General features: G+C 33.8%; 1 protein-coding gene across 1 annotated transcript; it reads right to left on the reverse strand.

The window, feature by feature from the left end:
• Positions 1–474: 474 nt before the first annotated feature.
• On the reverse strand, positions 475–19,618 carry LOC128558805 (carbohydrate sulfotransferase 15-like). Its single transcript, XM_053549020.1, has 9 exons — positions 19,485–19,618; positions 12,313–12,601; positions 11,605–11,800; positions 9,367–9,462; positions 6,584–6,740; positions 6,055–6,214; positions 5,439–5,498; positions 3,131–3,278; positions 475–1,130 (listed from the first exon to the last, which is right to left on the reverse strand). The coding sequence occupies exons 1-9, from the start codon at positions 19,559–19,561 to the stop codon at positions 937–939; spliced, it is 1,377 nt and encodes a 458-aa protein (XP_053404995.1). The 5' UTR covers positions 19,562–19,618; the 3' UTR covers positions 475–936.
• Positions 19,619–20,028: the final 410 nt, after the last annotated feature.

Genomic DNA, 20,028 nt, shown 5'->3' on the forward strand with positions numbered 1-20,028 from the left:
CTGTAGATAGTAAGATGAAAAGCCTTCAGCAAATGAAAATGAACTCATTTGACCATTCTGCTGTCCTCAATATAATTGCAAGCGATAACCGCACACGACCGCCTCGTTAGCCTAGTGGCAGAACGTGGGTTCGATCCCTGGCCGTTTAATACCAAAGAAGTGAAAAATGGTACTAGTAGCTTCCTCGCTTGCATGGCTTGATGCTTAGCTTTAAGAAAATAGTAATAGGACTGATCAAACTAGTGACAGTATAATGTGGCAGGGTGGGGTATCATGTCAAGTGTCTACGGCGTGATATTTAAGTGAAGCGGCACTTTAAAGTTTGACATTGTGGTCACTGCTACAAGTAGACATCAGGGTTTATATGAATGAAAAAAATATTGAGAAAAACATTACACCCGAACAAACACACATTATAACACTATAAACTGAAACTGATCTACGATTATGTGGTCTAAATACAATAAAGTCTTTATGCCAAGGACTTAAAATTGTCTTTCACCATCCCTAATGTAACAATGTCCTTTCAATGATACCTTTTGTATAGTTTGCAAAACCTTATAAATAATACATAGAACACTTCATCTTAAAGATCCTGTGTGACATCCTATGTGACATGAACGCATAAGTGAAAAAATGTTTCGCTAGTGTATTTCAAACAGTAAACCTGGTTTTGTTTGCTTCGAAAGATCCCCAAATCTTATTTGAACATACTACATAGAAATACAAAGAAAGAAATATTATTTCACCTATTTCAATATAATATAATTTTAATTTGTCATTTGCAATGCAACATGAATGTTCGACTAACAGAGAGAATATGGATAAAGATTTCCATTGACAAATTAAGAATTGTTTAGTAGGTCACGTTTTAAAAGTCATTAGATAGATCTTTAGCTCTCATATTTTATAAACGGAAAAGTGTGTTGTTTGATGTTAATCACGTGGTCCGTAGTTGTATTTAGCATCATTTAGGAGAACTGACAGCTGTTCGTTGTGTGGCTTGTAAAACTCATACAATAAACGCCTTGTGGATTCAAACATCTGTCCTTTATCTAAGTTACCAGGTTTTCTTCCATTTATTATATGCATAGTAACAATCTGCTTCATTCGATCGTCCGACAGCATTTCTACAAAGGAAAATGTCGAGATATTTTTTTTTTGTGTATGTTTATTTCTTGTAATATATAGCGTGTTGTCATGTTAGTGTGGCGTATCGGTGCGGCGTGCTGTTATTTTAATTTGGATCATCAATTATCTGAAATTGATTATGGCTACTCGGTTATACTTATTCATGTTTTAGCAATTCTTGTTGTCACCAATAAGGTATTAAAGCAACTACCTTTTCTAAAGAGGAACTGGGAAGATAAAAGGCTGCCCTTAAACAGATATAGTTATTCCCAAAGTTTCGAAAGATATGAAATTGATTTCTCATTAGCTGGGTTGTTATAACTTAGGCTAAACCACTGGCTCCAGATCAGAAAGAAAATGCCTCTGTACATGTTATACCCTACCCCTAGGTATTCTATAAGAACCATGGTCATGATCGGGAAAATATACTAACCCGTTTCAATCGTAAATTTCTCAACTTAAACGCGCAGTTTGGTGAATGGGTACCTAGTATATTGAACAAGCGATGATTTATCTTCCACCGTGAACCAGTCACCTTATCTCAATATTCCATCTTGCGGAGATTATCAACATTTTTTATGCTTTCGTCAACGTTACAGAAAAAACTTGCTTGACCTTCCCTAATGAACATCCGGTCTAGAGGTCACGGCATTGTGCACATGTTTGGCGAAATATAAACAAACAAAAACAGAATTTAAAAAAAAATTACAATTTTACACTAAAACTGGAAATGATGAATGAAATTCACCTTTTATATGATCTTTAATTTGAAATCGTACATTGATCTGCATCTGTTTTGTTTATTTTATTCATTTTGCACATTTATGCTGCATTTTCACATTTTAGCGAACACGTGTAGTAAAATGACGATTGACATACATTTTCACAACAGCCAATCAGAATGGTTTTGTAATCTAGAAAGGAACTTCACCAGGGAAGGTCAAGCAAGTTTTTTGTGTAACGTTGAAAAAACTATAAACTACGCGTTGTTTTTTAAGATAAAATGTGTTGAAGAAATGAGACCGGTACACAATGGAAGATAAATTACAACTTGTTTGATATCCATAAGAACCATGCTTCTTAGAATACCTAGGGGTAGGGTATAACATGTACAGAGGCATTTTCTTTCTGATCTGGCGCCAGTGGGCTAAACTGACCACGATGAGACTAGAAAACCAATGTCGGAATGATAAAACAGCTGTTGTAATGATATATTCTACTGAATAACATGTAATACCCCAGTCACACATACGGCGCGGATAGCTACGTTTAGCCACGGATAGAAACGTAGTTATCCGTATCGATCCGTACCTGTGCCGTACCTCAAAGTAGTAATCCGTATCAATCCGTATTGACACTTGGTCAAAACGTATTCAAGACGTACTCCCAACTTGCAAGTTTCTCCAACTTTTGAACATGCACAAAAGTTTGAGCGATCCGTAGCTATTTGAGCGTGACTTAGTCCAACTTGGCCGAAACTTATTCATCCGTAGTTAAACGTACTAAACGTAGTTATCCGTACTCAAACGTACCTTGCCGTAGCTTGACTTGATGTCAAAGATAATCGTAATGAAAACGCTGGCTAAACGTGGCGCAATTTATATGAAACTTACCGACCCGCTACTAAACCTTAATGCGAACGTAGTAATGCTTATTGATCCGTAGCTTAACGTATTTATCCGAGGCAGTCCGTACTAAAGCGTAGTTCAACGTAGTTCACCGCAGATCCGTCCGCGCGCTGGGCAAGTTGTCAGGCGCAGTAAAACGTAGTTCAACGTAGTACGCCGTACCTTTCCGTACTTATTCGCGTCCTGTGTCTTTTTGTTCCCCGTTTCTCACCAATTTTCTCGTACTAAGACTTACTGCTCCGTACTTATCCGTGTCCAATCCCCTACAGATCATTCCCATCCGCACCGTGCCTCAACGCACGGACATATCCGTATGTGTGACTGTAGCTTTAAGACAGTCATTTGCTAACGCGTGCTTGAAAAAGACATACCGAAACCTAAAAATTTATATGTCCGTCGTGTGGAGCCCTCAGTATCGGCTGCTATGTCTTCAAGCCTTTGTATAAGCACTTGATCACGTGGAAATGTCTTGAGGTAATCTTTTATAAATACATGGTATACCCCAGCACGTAACATCACCTGTAAATGACACGAAAATTATTTAAAAAACTGTTATGTTAGAAAATTTTAGGGAATAGAATTTGCAAATGCAGAGTTTGAACATGCGGAAATACCCTGACTTCTGACTGGTACATTCTAAGTTTAACCTTGAAACTGATGTGATAGTGTTGTATTTCGATCAAAGTTGAAAGTCTATCTGTAACCTTTTACCATAGCTGACTTCGACATGTAGCTTTGTAAACAAGATTAAAAGCCACAGTTTGCTGAATATAATCAGTGTGTTACGTTTGAGAAAGTGGTTCGCAGCTCAACCATTCAAAATACATTCAAAATTGGTAGATCTAGTTCGTAGATCGTAGATCAACTCTATACAATGTATTCAGAATGGTTGGCTTGACTCTTAGATTGTAGCTCAGCCATCCATTTTGAAAACATATCAACCATTGGGAACACATTGAGAACTGGTTGACCTAGGTTATAGATCGTAGGGCCTAAAATACATCCAGGCACTGTTGACATAATTTGTAAACCGTAGATCAACGATCTGAATTTTTGACATAGCTTGAAGATTGTAAATTATCCATCTAAAATACACTGGGTATTGGTTCTCGTCGATCAACGACCTACAATACATGTACTTACGGAGCTGTTGACAAAGCTTGTAGATTAAAGATCAGCCATCTTACAAAATACGAAAACCCAAATCCACCCCAGAAATTACGCATGTTTTCCACACGGAAAGTGGGAAAGCAATGTTTAAGGGTAGAAGCATTATAACATCTAGTGCTGTTATTAGGGCTCCATCCCATTTTTTTTTACTGTGACTAAATATCAATGAGTAATTAATTGAAATATATAACAAAATAATTATATGGGGATTAAATATTATGAAGTGTAGCAATGGTTATTGAATAGTAGTTACAAAAGAGTTCATTTTCTTTAAAATTCTAATTCTAATTTAGCGGTGAATTGGAATAATAGGTTTGCATCCAATCAGCCCGTTCGTCCGGAAAATATGACTATTTCGACAACAACAAATGCACTCGAGACATATTCACAAAACTTTATGTGCAGTTTCAAGACGGTCAAAAACTAATTTGATGATACATAAAGGCAAAATAGGAAACAAAAATGCAATAAAAATACGGTTCCTGTGATAATGTGCAAAGTACAATTTTTATGGAACTAGCCTCTAGGTGTGTTAGAAAGAGTTCAGTAAGGATATTATTGATATATGTCAGCTAGCACTGAAGTAGCTCCGTGTAACCACGCAATGGCAATTCCCTGTCACTCTCCGAGCACTGACCAAACCCACTAAAATATGTTTATATTTCAGATATATCAAAAGCTATCTGGACATATATAAATGCAGAGGATTAAGATGCTTGTAATGAAAAGCCTATTGTAATGTTTAAGGTATGCATGCTCTTTTATCTCTTTCCCTTTTATTAACTCTTACCCTGCTAAATTTCTATAATGGACTGGTCCATCTTTCAATTTGGGCAATACCATTTATTATTCGAAGGGGTGTTCACTGAAAATTTACTGACTGAATAGCGAACAGTGCAGACCATGATCAGACTGCCCTAGTAACTATACAAGTTCTAAACTGCGTGTGCTCTTCCACAGACAGACCGTTTTTGAAAAGACTAAAAGAAGGTTTTTATTATTTCTGCGCCAAATTTCAATTCAAAGTATACCTGGGTAGAACCACTGACCTTCAGCATCCTTGATGGATAGGTTCTTCACATTCAAGAAGGATTTCGTACCCACAACAGCGGAGTTAGTGATCCGAAGTCATCAACCTTAACCGCTCGGCTAATATCAGTTAGTTGCCACATAATAATGATTATCTTAGTGCAGTTTTTATTAGAATGTATTAGGATATCTTTTCAAGTAATCGTTCCGATGGATAACAACTGCTTGAGTATACTAAAAATATTACTGATTTAAGTAAGATATATGCTCCAATTCCAAACAGACTGCTGCTTATTTATATTTTTAACTTTTTCTAAGCAGCAGAAACAACAACAATAATTTAACGCAAAATGTTTGGGAAATGAATTTTTCTTTATGTCGAACGTATTATCTCTTTGTTAGTGCTATTAAAAACGAGCTTTGTGAAAATTACAAACCATAAATTAAAAACAGAGTTTTATTTAGAAAATCTGTACTAACTATTTCGGTAGGCATAACAGTACATCGTTCTTGTTTCAAGGCAACTTCTTCGTAAGACAACTGAAAATTAAATCATCGTGTAGTCAACAACAAAAACAACAATTACATTCATGTCGATGCTTTTAGGAATAGATCATCATGCATGCGTAACAGTCGCAATAGAAATTATATTGATCAACCGCGGTAAAATGAACCAACGTGGATATGTAAAATCTAAAAGTAAATAAAAGCAATACTGTTAGAGAATTGTTTGATAACATTTTAAATATCTAAAGTACTTAGAAATGAATTTCTAAGCTTTTCTCCATGCTGTTCTTACTTTAACAGACTTAGGTAACAATATGAAAGGTAAGTTTCATTCACAAAACAATGATGGTGGTTATGATGATGATGATGATGATAATAATAATGATAATGCCGGTCACAAAAAAAAAAAACGATAAAGTGTTAATTTTTGTTTGTCATGAAGCTGATGGTGATGATAACAATAATGATTATGGTGTTCGTCGTGGTATTGGCGGCCATGGCGCTTATGATTATTATAATGATGACTGAATTATTGACAATGTTGTGTTTGTAAATGATAATGATGATATGTTGACGATAAAATAGTTACCATTGCAAGCTGGCTAAGGTCATTATCGTACATGCAGCTTCTAAGTGTCCGTTTCTTCAGACAGTTGTTATACAACCGTACCTGCCTCACAACTATCTCGTGAAAACGTTGTGCTGATTTTTCTCGAGTTCTGGTGAGATCAAGGTACTCCGACCATAACCTGTTTATCACACAGTTGAAATTAAAAAGAAATTTGAGGTGTTTCAACATGATTAGCAAGGTACAACACATCCAGGCGTATGTCTTCTGTACTGCCTTTGAAAACGATTATTGACGCTATTGTTATTGTTATTATGCCGTATATTTTTGTCTTTAAAAAGATCGTTATTTTGTACTGCATAATAATTATTATTTTCTATTGTCAAATAGTTATCTTTAAGGTCTACAAATTGACCTTTAAGACAAGGCATGTGACTTGCGCAGGTCACGCCGTCTGTCACAACCTCTGCCAGTCAAGAACATTTATCCCCAAGCCTATCAAAGTTTAAAGACCGAACTCAGTACTAGTATGTTTATAGTCTAAACCCACCTGTCAACTGGGTTTCTCACGTTGATAAGGATTCTGGTGTTGCTGTTAAGATGATACAGATAGTCTGCAGTGTTTTCCACCGGTTCGTCTTTGCCAATATTTTGTCCCAGGTACTTCCATCTTCTCGCACCTTGTAAATTAAAAACCGTCGCGTCACCTAATTGTGAAAAAAGACTTTTAACAATCGTTACTCGAATATATCTAATTTGTACGGATTCCATAGAACAGAGATATTAATGCTCTGCAGCAAGTAACAGCTTTGATATAAAACACATTGAAAATAATTTTTACATGTAAGCTGTATGCGCCATTTCACCGGTTGCTTTGTAGAGAATAACTAAAGCCAATGGCATAACACTGTAAAAGCCCCCCAAAATGTCACTTAAAGTAATGTTACAACGTTTGTTTACAAGAGGATCCGTCATATATAAAAAACAGAAACGGGTTGATTAGATATAGACTCCTCACCCTCTACATAATGTTAGGACTCAAAAGTGTTCGTCCTGTTAGTAATGCCACGTTGACAATAGAATCATGGGAATATTTTTAGTGAAGTTATTGACCAGAAGAGAGAAAAGACTGTAAAGTATTATTTCACTTTATAACTGATTAAATTTTATAATGTTTTGTTACAGGAAAACTTCATGCCAAGTTATTAGAATATCCGTCTAAATGCATCCGTATAAAAGTTATAGACCAGACAAGAAAAGTGACCACTATTCGTGGTCTTGATCTTCAGCTAGGGACCTTGCACTTGACAGATCACCATAATATGGTAAATGTTTGTTTTATGTCCAATATCAATCTATATATACATACAAGTTACGAGTTATAGACCTGACAAAACAATGAAGAAAAATCATGGGCATCTAATTATGATATTGACCTTTAAAGGGAAGTCCTATAGTTTTTTATGCGCATCTTTCTGCGCAGCCGACACTTTCTATGGAAAACTCAACTGAAGTCAACATTTGTTGAAACATGTTACAGACAATCTTAAATATGAGGAATTTTGAATGAAATAACATTTTTGATAAGTTATATCAGTAATCAAATGTTGATACTGGTTTATGTTGTATTGACAAGTATCATGCCTGACAGGTATCTTGCTATTTTTGTGGTTGTGTTTTCACATCGCATTTTAGTACAAGGACAGTGTTGTTCATATAATATAAGGTAATTGACTTAGTACTGATAAGACAATATCACCTTTCAGATTATTTAGTATTCAATTATAGAAAGAATTAAGATTTTTTAAAACTTTTTTTTAAACTTTTAGCAGACATACATGTAATCAATTTGGCCAGGTTCGCGCCATTTCCGTCCGAGCAGGTGTTGTATTCTAGCGGTCTTAACATAAAATTTAGCCTGGTGACCCATACATTTTTAGCCATTTTTATGCTCACAATACAATTATCTATACACAAGAAGAAAAAGAAAAAATTCTATGAAAGAGTTTTTTCAAAATTTAAAAGAAATATTCTTCACTATGGGTATTTTTCATTGAAAAAAGTTCACAAAAGTAAATATGAAACAATATTTTTTTTCATTTGTACCCATTATTGTAAGGATAGAGTATTATAAATATGACTATGATATCAAATAAGTATATAATAAAATCTGTAAAAAGAAAAAACCGTATTGTGCTGCCAAGATGTATATTTTGGTTGATATTTATAAAAAAGCAGAAAATTATGAAAATGTTGAAAAATCGCTCGCAGTTTCAGCAACAGTGGGTGTGTTCAAAACAATTTTTCACAAAAACAAGCCTGGTGACCTATTGTTTTTATTTGTTCATTGTTTTCAGCACAAATTTTCCTATCATATATGTGAATTTAAAAAAATTCTATGAAAGAAAAAAAACTATAGGAATTCTCTTTAAGCTATAGGTCTTACACGCGACACATCTTCTGGTAATGGAACTTTTTTGTCAGTTTGTATGATTCATACAAAAATTATAAAGTTATAATCTTTCACCTCCCAGAGTGACCTTGACCTTTAAGCGAAGGGTCTAGCTTTTGCATGTAAAACATTATCTAGTTATTGACAGTAATGAATGTATGTGCCAAGTCATTTGAATATTCCACACAAAACTTATAGCACGGACACAAAAATGATGTAAAATGGTTTATCTTTAAGTGTGACATTGACCTGTAATATAAGAGTTGTAAATGTCGTATAGTCATAAACGCAACGTGATTCTTTTCCTGTTATGATGTAAGTGTCCCAGTTATTTGAACATACATATAGCAGATAAGAAAAAATCGACTTCCGAATATGGCCATCATCTTTTACTGAGGTCTCTGTTTATTGCACGCGTCATATTGTCTCAGTATTGGTGGCTAGTTACTTGTGCAAAGTTATTCCAAAATCAAAAACTGCGCAAGAAAATTATCTGCAGCGCACCTATTTGTGTACACACATACATATACACATGCGTGAACAGACGGGGGCACGAACACGAGCAAAACTACAAATCGGAACATAAAAATCCATTCTTAAAATGTTATTACATATGAGAGGAATATTCAATACTTTTCATTATGCCTATTGAAAATAGCTTATTTAAACATAAAACTGATTAAATAGCAAAACGATCACTGGTGTCATTTTTTTATTTGCAAAACCTAGTAAAAAGGGACGATAGTGTCCAAAGTGGCAATTATTATCTGCCTTAAATTTAACTTCGATATCTGCTAACTGCATTTAGTTGCCAATGTTAAATGAATACATGGATATATTAAAATCGGTGGTTTCGGATTAGGATTTTTATATGTACGCACCTGTGATAAGGTTGGAAGGTCCAGATTCCCTGTCTAACCTCTCACGAATCATACGGAAAAAGTATGAAGCGTAGAACGACAAGGAACTATTTCCAACTGTAAGTAAAATGGCATGATACATTATAAAGAAATCACATGCACCTAAAGATACATTTGTGTGTTTTATCCATGTCTAATCATTAAGAGCAGTTCGATAGTATTTACCATTTTACCAGTGTATCATTTAATATGGGTGAACCAATACTAATCAAGAAAATGTTAACATTTTATTTATTGATTGGTCAAAACGGAAGATGTATTTATCCATATAATGAATCAAAGCAAAGCCTCAAAGCGAGCTCGAGGAAATCAGACTTTAAATGTTGTTTCGAATTTTGTTACAATGAAACACAAACTATTCACAAAAATTATTGTGATCATTACTGTTCTGGCAAATATCATACTTTGCAAATATATCAGGGCGCCGATGTCACGTTGACGTTATTTGCTATTCGCCACGTTTACGACACAGGTTTCCCCTTTCATCCAAAATTTACTCTTAAAACGAATGTAATTATATTTTGAAACTAACTGCAAACTCCCTTGTAGGATTTTTGAGCGATTAACAAGTTCGAGCGATCGAATGACGTCCCCTGCTCATTGCGGAGAAAACACTCAGATAAACTTAAAATTCATCGCTATGCGTGAATGTATACTCAGGTTACTCTATTCGCTATCAATCACAAATAAAGAAATTGTTTTTATTGTGAAAATTAAATTAACTCGTATGTCAACGATGTCTTTCATATTACTTCTATCGTACAAGACAGAGTTTATGGCAACATGGCGGCAGCCACTGTCACTGTCTTCTAGCAAATTATTTGATTTTTACCACCATCCACTTCCATGTAGTATTACATTTTAGCACAAATTCATGTAAATATCGACACAATTACTGTGCTTTTTGCGTTTTATTCTATTTTCAAAATCGATGCCAGACTGTTGAACACGTTTCCATCCCGTCAAGGCTGACTGCACAGACCCACCGACAACTTTTCTGACTGATTTCAAATTTGACACTGATGACATGTCACATTGGGACACTGTTGTTGTCGAGAATATAACTGAAATGGGGTGAAATAACTAGCCTGATATTGTTTACTGTGTGTATCGTTGAATTATAACATGTCGAGTGGGTAAGAACACATTCATGGATATTTGTTGGATCAGTTGTTCTCTAAAGTGTATAGACACTGGTAACTTTATTGTTTATTAGCATCCTAGCGCTTATTTTATCAAAAATAGTAAAACATCTCGAATGTTTACAGTGAAATATTTATGTATAATTTTGTCATCAACTTTCATTGTAAGCATATGTGTAGATCTTCATTACATTTCAATTAACAGTGAGTCAAGGCCAAACCAAATACGAGTCTAAGATGATTATATATATATCTACATTTAATATACAATACCGAAGTAAAACTATTATGTTACTATGTTCTCCAAAAATAAATGTATTATTTGCCAATAGCATTATTTTTGTTTGAGAAAAATCCAATAAACACGGGATCGTTAATCGATATACAACACGTGTTTAAAAATTGTAAGTCACTAGCAATTATATACATTTCTTAAGTGTACGACCACCCAAACCATAGTTCGCATCCAAAAATTAACTCACAAGGTTTGGACAGCGAATCTAAACGGTGATCTGTTAGACGGTACTTTATGTTTTTTTGCAGTTATATTGAGATCAAAATTACAATGCATAGCATCTTTTTGTCAGCATTTCCTATTAGACTACCCTTGACTCGAAGGCCTGTTTGCAGTAGAAAGTAACTACCCCCCCCCCCCACCCCCCAAAGAATAAATAAAAAAATTGGTTAACAATAATGCAAGAAACTCATTCTGATCTCACCGAGATACGTAATAAAACACTAATATGATGAAGGTACACTTCCGAAAGTATCTTGTTTTATTTTCATATTACCAGGAAAGTTCAGACAAAGACTTGAAGCATACGATCCCTAAACTCATCCATAGACATTCTTCTGTACAGTTAAGCGTCAATAAAGCTAATATATGACTTGAAAATGGCATTTACTACTTGGCAGTTCAATGGCATTACATATTAATATGGACTACATTCGATTGGACCGTTGAGAGCATATTATGCTGCGACTCACTATTATAATACCTACACAGTAAATACTGAACAGTAAATGATGCGCTTACATTGCTGTGTCTGGTACTTACAAAAACGTCTATCACACAACCAGTTATTTTCTTTCGTCCTTGGCTTCACAAAATGTGGATGTTTTGATATCTTTTTGTACAAGTCAGTTGTACCACACTTAGCAGCCCCGACAAGGTACATATATGGTAAACACAGGAGTGTTTTGCCTTCATACCAACATGGGTTCTTAAATCTTTCAATAAAAGGAAGTCTTTTCTGAAATAAAATGCATTTTTTTAAAAAAAAATTTCAAATACATTGTATTACCTCCAAACTGTTATACATGTATTCAGCTAAAAATTGGAAAAGAAGTTCTTATACACTTACAATGTATTCACAATATGAAAATATATATTAGAGTAAACGCATTCATAAATGATATAATATACTTCAGAATAAGGTTTTAGTGAAAATATTTCCACTATACAGTGTGAAATATGACCCGGGAAAGTTTAATATACAGCGGCCATAATAACTTATGTTAAAACAATGTTAATACTACAGATGGAAACGTTTTAAGTAAAGTCAAATTCGAAAGAAGTTACTTAGGTATTAATAAAGGTAAACGAAATAAAATGTGATGAATGTGGTAACAACATTAAACGTAACAAATGAGACTATATCCGAAGATTAAACATGGTCAATTGTTAAGCACTAGGATGTTGAAACGAAATACGTTTGCCAGCTCCAGTATCTTTATGTATCACCAAAATTTCAGACAAATATACCTTTTTCATCAAGTCCATATCTTCAGTTGTCGTAAAATTGCACGTATTAAGTTTAGTGTTTTCTGTAACTGTTCGTCTTATTTCCAAGGACGCATTCTGGTATCTCTTTCCGTCTATTTTCATATTATATTCGTCAAGTAACTTCCTGTTGTATTCAATTGCTGCAGCATAGTTCCGTTCATCGTCGTTAAATCGTACAGTTAGGTAGACATGTCGATCATCAAAACTTAAGTAAACCATGGCAGTCACAATAGATATAACAACAAGGACAGACACAAACCCAATTAATCTGGAAGAAATTTTATAGGTACAAATGCGTGTATGTAAAAAAAAGTACTTCATTAAATTTGTTAATTTGTAATAGAGCTTTATGTCACGTCAATACAAATAATTATATGTAAGGTCACATGCGGAAATGTTGCAGATTTGTAATAGTCAGACAGACAACTAGGCCAATCTTCATTAATCATTTCAGGCACACACGGGTACGTTGGTAGAATCACCAATCATCCTTAAGAAAAGGCTTCCCAACATAAGGAATTTTTCGTCCCAAACAATAATTGGAATCAATATCAGTGAGGGGCAAGTGATTCTAAGTCAGCGACTTTAACCACTGTGTCGCAGAGGTCCTCTTTGCGGGGTTTAAGTCCCAAAGCGGTGAAGTACATTGGATTCGAACTCAGCCATCTTCATCCTCCGGCAACTCACATGAAGCTGCGAAAACTGACCTTTATGTGCTGCCCATCTTGTTCTGATACGTACATTCTATACTTTCTGGTCATAACTACCAAGAATACCTTTGCGTTTGTGTACCATTTTTATTGTCCTCAGATATTTTAAGCTCCATAAAGTTTATCTTTTTATCTACCTTTTATAATACGGTATTCATTATTGCCTATACACTGTCTTTCGATAGTCCTCACAAAATTGTACTTTATACTGTATGTGATAAAGGTAAAAATGTCCGAACTTCAGACTAATTACAACATGAAAGTTTATTGCTGATCAATACTCTTTAGTACAATACAGGAAAAAAGTCCTCAAATCCCAAATCCCATGCCAAACTCTGAAAAATTGGTGAAAATTAAAAGCAGTTGTCTTTAGATGTAAATTTCGCAAAGTATTGCAAATTTATCTAAAATAAAATTAATTAAACAAACTATTAGTATCATTTCTTTATTCACAAGTATGCATTGCATGATGAAGCAGTTCAAGAAGTATTAATAATTGTCGTAACTGTTTATGTACTTAGACTGAGCAAATATTGATATTATCAAGTACCCCACCCATCTGCAGTAACACTGTTAATACATTATTTTGAACGTTTTTTTTTTCTTCTTTCTGACTTTGAGATACAGACGTTTCGTGCTTATACCTTTTAACTCCATAGCCGACAAGTCTTTTAGAAATATGTATGTATAAATTTGGTTAGAAAATCATTTCTGAATTTTGACACATATGTTCTGAGTTTTTGACACCTCAACGACTTATAACAAAGATGGTAAAATACTAAAGGTAGGCTACCTGCAAGTGTCATCTTTTTTACTTAATATTCAAACAACATATTTATATTGCAGTTTACCAACAGAAGAACAATACAGCGTATGGTCCACTGTAACGGCCGCAATAAGTATTTGATGGAATTCCAGATGAATTATTTCAAACATATGCTTTGATATTTTGAGGACTGTTTTCTATGTGTCATTTCCTTGAATTCTATTTATTCCACACCAAAAGTTTATGTTGGAATTAGTTCAACACCAAAAGTTAAAATGACCGGCCTATAAAAGAATTCAGCACGCAAAAAAATTAATATATCACTAGTTGAAGGTGCGGATGGAAATATCTGGCTCTCGGGTAACAGGTTTACACTAACTCTGCAGAGCTTCGTTACCGCCTGCATAATTACCATAGTTACCCTTGCGCCAGATATTTCTATCCGTACCTTCAACCAGTGGAAGATTCTTATAGTGTTTACCGGTAGATAGCACAATGTCATTTAGTTTTGATAACAGTTCTATACAAACAAAGTTTGCCAAAATAAATATATTTCGTGAGTTTTTTTTTTAGATTTACAGCTAAAATACAAATGATAAAATATTTTACTGAAAGATAATTATATGTCAACTTTAAAATCTATATAAAATGTGATACATACGACAGTAACAACATTAAAAATGTCGGGGTGTTCAATGCACGCCAATAACGTATACGGCGTCCAAAAATTTGAATACATTTGAAACATCGCCAACATATTATTACAATTTCCATATATACTCCTAACACTGCTTGGTTTTATTTTTCCAGTGTGTATCCGATTACTATTTCATATGAACTTCATTAAACTTTAAATGATGTATGAATTTGCCCTTATATTGGCTATTTTTCAGTCCAAACAAGAAGTGTGCCTGAAGCTACTCGCAGCTAGATTCATATTATTTATCTGATCTTTAAAGAATAATTACTCATAAGATTTATTGGGAAAATTGGGTGCAGTTATAAGTAATTACAGGTGTGTTCTGGTCCGTGAAACTTTTTATATTATAATTTGTTGAAGAATACATTAATAAAAACGCATACCAGTGTGGTTAAAATACATGCAGTATCATTTCAGCAGCTCATATTTTATGGAAGACTTTTTCAATTGTTGAACAAGCTGCCTCAAGCTGCTGTTGTCCAAACAACCGTGGAAGGTTTCAAAGTTGTCCTGGCCAGCCCACACACCTACAAGACTCTGAGAGGTTTTATCAGCTGCTTAGTTATTGTATATAGAGGAACTAAGTCAGTCCTTACTGCTTCGCATGTGTAAAATGGTTTTCCCAAATTGCGAATATACTTCATGTGGAGGGAGGCAGTCACTTAACATGATGATGATGATTGTTGACTAAAGTCATTTTACTATTGCTATTTCTATTTTTTATCATTATTAACAAGATTAAAGGCAAAGAAAATCTCCTATATAAGTGACCCCCCCCCCCCCCCAAATACCAGACTTTTTAATCCCCAATATGCAAGATCCTGTCTGGTCCAGTCTGATAAGGGTCCATAAAACCCCTGTAGACTTGACATGTAGCCTAATCATTGTCAGAGAATCATAAATTTTATTGCCTACAGGTAAATTGGTTATTTCCTGTGTTTTGCATTTTATTAATTGAAATGCTGTTTTTTTAAGTCTTTTTTCAGAATGTACACAAAATTATTTTAATTGATAAGATACTAATTTTGATTGCTCAGTCATATTGAGTAATGTCCTGGCCAATTAAATTATTATAGCAAAGCAGTTCTCACTATAAAATAATTATTCAAAACTTAATAAGAGAAATTACAAGTTTGTTTATTCAATGATTATGATCTTTTTAGCAAAAGTAACAAAATAAAAAAAGAACGAAAAAAAAAAAAAGATAATTGCTGGATTTTATCAGAAATTAAAGAAGCGTTCAGATGCATTTTTAATAGATAAAGAAGGTATATAGACAGAAGGATGTTATATATTAAAATGCTTAATTCCTCTTGTGTTGTCTAAATAGTGTTAACTTTCTTTTATGTATAATAAAATCCAGCAATAAAGATATATCATTGTTAAAAATACACAATAATTTATTTCTTCTGAAAGCTATGTGCCTGAATGCATTTTTTATATTTTTGATAATAAAAAAAAAGCAATAATGAGATATAATTGTTAAAAAACTTACTTTATTAAAATATGATAAAAACACTGTTGTATCTTATCACTTTTTTTATTTAGCCCCAATTCAGTCAAGCTTTCTAAACTCGTTATAAAGGTGAGAACTGATTTGCTATAAAGGTGAGAAATATCACCTGAAATTTATTTACTGCACAGTAGCTATACAGTAGCTTATTATGATAAACAGAAGCAAGTCTACAAATGGTCCCGACTTGTGTATTGGCCCTTATCGCCAATACGCAGACCTTATCATCTCCATAGGCCACATACCAGGCATACCAGAATCAGTGTCTTTAAGTGTCAGTGCACTAGAAAGGAACTGTGTGAGAAAAAAGTGAATATTAAATCCACTATGTATGCAATTTATGGTTAATTCGTAATCTTTCTGGGAGGTTTCTACTGATTTCTCCATTTGTACTTTGTGTTAGTGGATATGTACATTTTTGATAGTGTCAAAAGCTTTGAACCATACATTTGATTGGCCTATCAAATCAAATCCATTTTAAATGAAATCGGAATGACATACTTATGGATTAACCAAGAAAATATCCAGATCAATTTTCAAAATATTAAAAACAGAATAATTGATATTTAAAACGGGTGGTACTTAAAAATTCGAGCATATTGGCATCGTATAGCCTTTACAAACACTCATTCCAACTTGAAGAATACATTAATCTTGTAAATACAGCAAATATAGAATATCACTGTCAAAATTTAGTTTATCTTCTCATAATTTAGCAATAGAATCGGGGAGATATGAACATGTCAGACGAGAAGACAGACTCTGTTTAAATTGTAACATGAATGTAGTAGAAAACGAATTTCATTTTCTATTAGTTTGCCCAAAATATTACCTTTTACGTAAGAAATTTTTGAAACCATATTTTTGTCACTGGCCAACTGTTCATAAGTTTGAAAAATTTATATCTTCAACAAATTCTCTGACACTTAATAATGTATCTAAGTACCTTTATTTTGCTTCTGAACAAAAAAATGTCTAATCTCTTGTGTTTTACTTTAAATATTTCGTATTGTTATTGTAATACTTTTTTTCAGCTACAAGTATTATCAATATATTGTGTTTTACTTTGTAAATATACTTTATGTTAAGACTGTCTCTGAAAATTTCACATGCTCTACTCATTGCATTGTTAAAATATTTTCGCTATAAATGTATAATTATGTATTTAATGCCAAATAGATAATAAGGTTTTTGCTATTTTAGCAGTGTTTACAATGCAATTTTTTTGGTCAAAAATGCAAATCATCATTTTTTTATGCGGACAGCTTTTGACAATATCCTCAGGCTGTTTAAATACTTAAATCTACAAGTCAATGGTTATTATATTTATTATTCATGATTATTAGGTTATTTAACATTGTTCTGTACAATACCGAGATATATTTGGAAGAGTACCGGAGAGTCCAATATGGCTTTTCCATCTGGGTACGAGTCCAAATATATCTCGTATTGTCCAGTACAAAGTTAAATAACCTTTTTATTCTGTATTTATTTCATTTAAATTATTTTAAATTAAAAATGATATTTCTGCCTTTTCTGTAGTTTCCTGATTTCAAGACGCATAATCAAACGCTGTACATAGAGCCGTGTGGCTAACCTGGATTTACGGGCCATTTTAGTAGCCTAGAGGTGAATAGGGGGCCGTTTTTGACTCGGGGGCCATGTTCCTTTGTTAATTGTTGTAAATGACTCACAGGGCCTCAGGGGAGGTAAAAATTGTGTATTCAAAAAATGACCCATTACACAATGTATCCGAAACCTGCGGGGGGGGGGGGGGGGGGGGGCTCACAGAGCCATTTTGGTTGACCAGCAGGTGATTGGGTCATTGTTGGCCCCTTAAAAATGGCTCTTTGGCTGTTAGCCCACTGACCTATTAAAGTGCCTACTTCACTCGATTTATATAATATTCGGGATATTTTCGCACGTTTCGGACTTTATCGTATTTTAACATGGGTTTGTTGAGCCGTCCAAATACGAAAAAAATACAGGTTTTTTTTTTTTGATACGCACGTGCGTCCAATACGGTAATATATTGTACGGTCATGTGTTGCAAATAAACGTTCAAGACTGGATAAATAAAAAAGATAATAGAATAAAACGATTTTATTAAGCGAGGATCTCCGTTTGAACAAGTCAATTTTGAAACAAATAGTGAGATTATTTTATATTGTTGTAAAGCACGTATGTTTTATAAGTTTCTTTCTTTTTTTTTTTTTTTTTTGCTGTTGTTTTTAAATTTCATAGCATACACCACGTCTAATATAACATCAAATAAAAGTGTCATACCTGTGTGAATTGTGAATGAAAGAAGTTTTTATGAGCTCTGAGCGTTAGTGTGGAAAATGAGGATATTTGATGTATGGAGCTACCCATGTTACTCCTCGGCCCTCTAGCAACAACCTTGAAACTCTTCAACGACAAATGATAAGTAATAATAATCTACTTCTTTGAATTTCTGTTACAGTGTATCCGTTATATCATAATTTTTATATTTATTTATTAAAACTGATCTTTGCCCGTGAGACGTTTTTGGTCGTTTGTCTTAGTATAGGATTGTAGCATAAAGGTTCGATGCGACATGGATAGCCTCTAAGTGGGGTCTAATCCACCTGCATGAGGCATCTGTATTTTTGGGTCGGCTTTATGAAAAAACATGTGTCGACTTATTGATGCTTAAAATATCTTTATGTAAGTATCTTTCTATTTGAAAAATAAATAACTTTTGAAGAACAATAGATAACAATAAAGTTAAATAAACAGATACTGAAAATTGTTCACCACTAATGTATCCATCAGTTAAGGGGTAATTTAATCAAAACATACTAAGTTTACCGCACAGAATATAGCAGATCAAAACGGAAAAACAGAAATATGCGTGTGGATTATTGTAGAAACATATCGTAAATAACTGACCTTAACCGATCTGTACCACTTGTTTCTTGGTTTGAGAAACATTTATAAAGACTATTTCTTGCTATGCATATGTACGTTTTGTGTTGTACCGGATTTAAAACTTATACAGGGAAGTCTGTGCGTAGTATACGCAATGGCTGTGGTTCTTGTCTTATAGAGGTAGAACACTTAACTAATATAATCATCTTGTAGATATTAGCGGTATCTAACAAACCCTGATGCACTGCGTCCTGCAACTGTCCAACATCCCGCGGGATGGTTCCTATATTGTACATTATATACATATATATCATACATTATACATATATAGTTGGATGGCTGCTATATCCCGCGGTCGAAGGGCGAGGGCAGATGGGTTTTGACTGTTGACCAATAAACCATCGAATAAGTGTTTATTACATGACATTCATACAGTGTTTCTTTAACAATTTGACATTAGTCCAGCAAAAATATTGCTTTAAATAGAGAACAGACATATTGCACAAACTATGGACCGGCGAGTTATGTAAAATCATGCAATAAAACAGTACGAAATTAACGAAAACTTACCGATTGTTCATGTCAGCACAAAATTGCATTCCCATAACTGACGTAGTAATTTGTGAATAAGTCGTTATACTGTACATAGATATGGAAGGGGATATCCGCCACTTCACACATTTTAATAGTTGATATTTCAATATGCCAATTCATTTCCCATGTTGCGTTTTAGAAGTGCATTATCCATATTTGTATGTACATTAACATTATTTCATTTTAATAATAACACTCACAGTCTGTTGATTTTTTTTAAAAATATCGAAATGTTTCAGTTATAAATTAATTAATACACTTCAAATGCAAATATTTTAATTAAAATTGAGTTGAATGTTTTACATTTGCAAAATTCAATTTCACGTTATGTTACATTTTTGTTCTTTTTAAGACATTGTTTATATTAAGATGCATCAACAGTATTTAAAAAGTACAGGGACATAGACACCAGGTAGTGTTCGAACTTAGAAAATCTGTCTATTTTGGCCATGTCGGAAAGGTTTCATGGGAGGTAATACATGGAGGTACGGTGTTGTACAGGGAAGCTTTTATTGTGTAG

Source organism: Mercenaria mercenaria, chromosome 7, assembly GCF_021730395.1.
Source record: "Mercenaria mercenaria strain notata chromosome 7, MADL_Memer_1, whole genome shotgun sequence".
Lineage (NCBI taxonomy): Eukaryota > Metazoa > Mollusca > Bivalvia > Venerida > Veneridae > Mercenaria > Mercenaria mercenaria.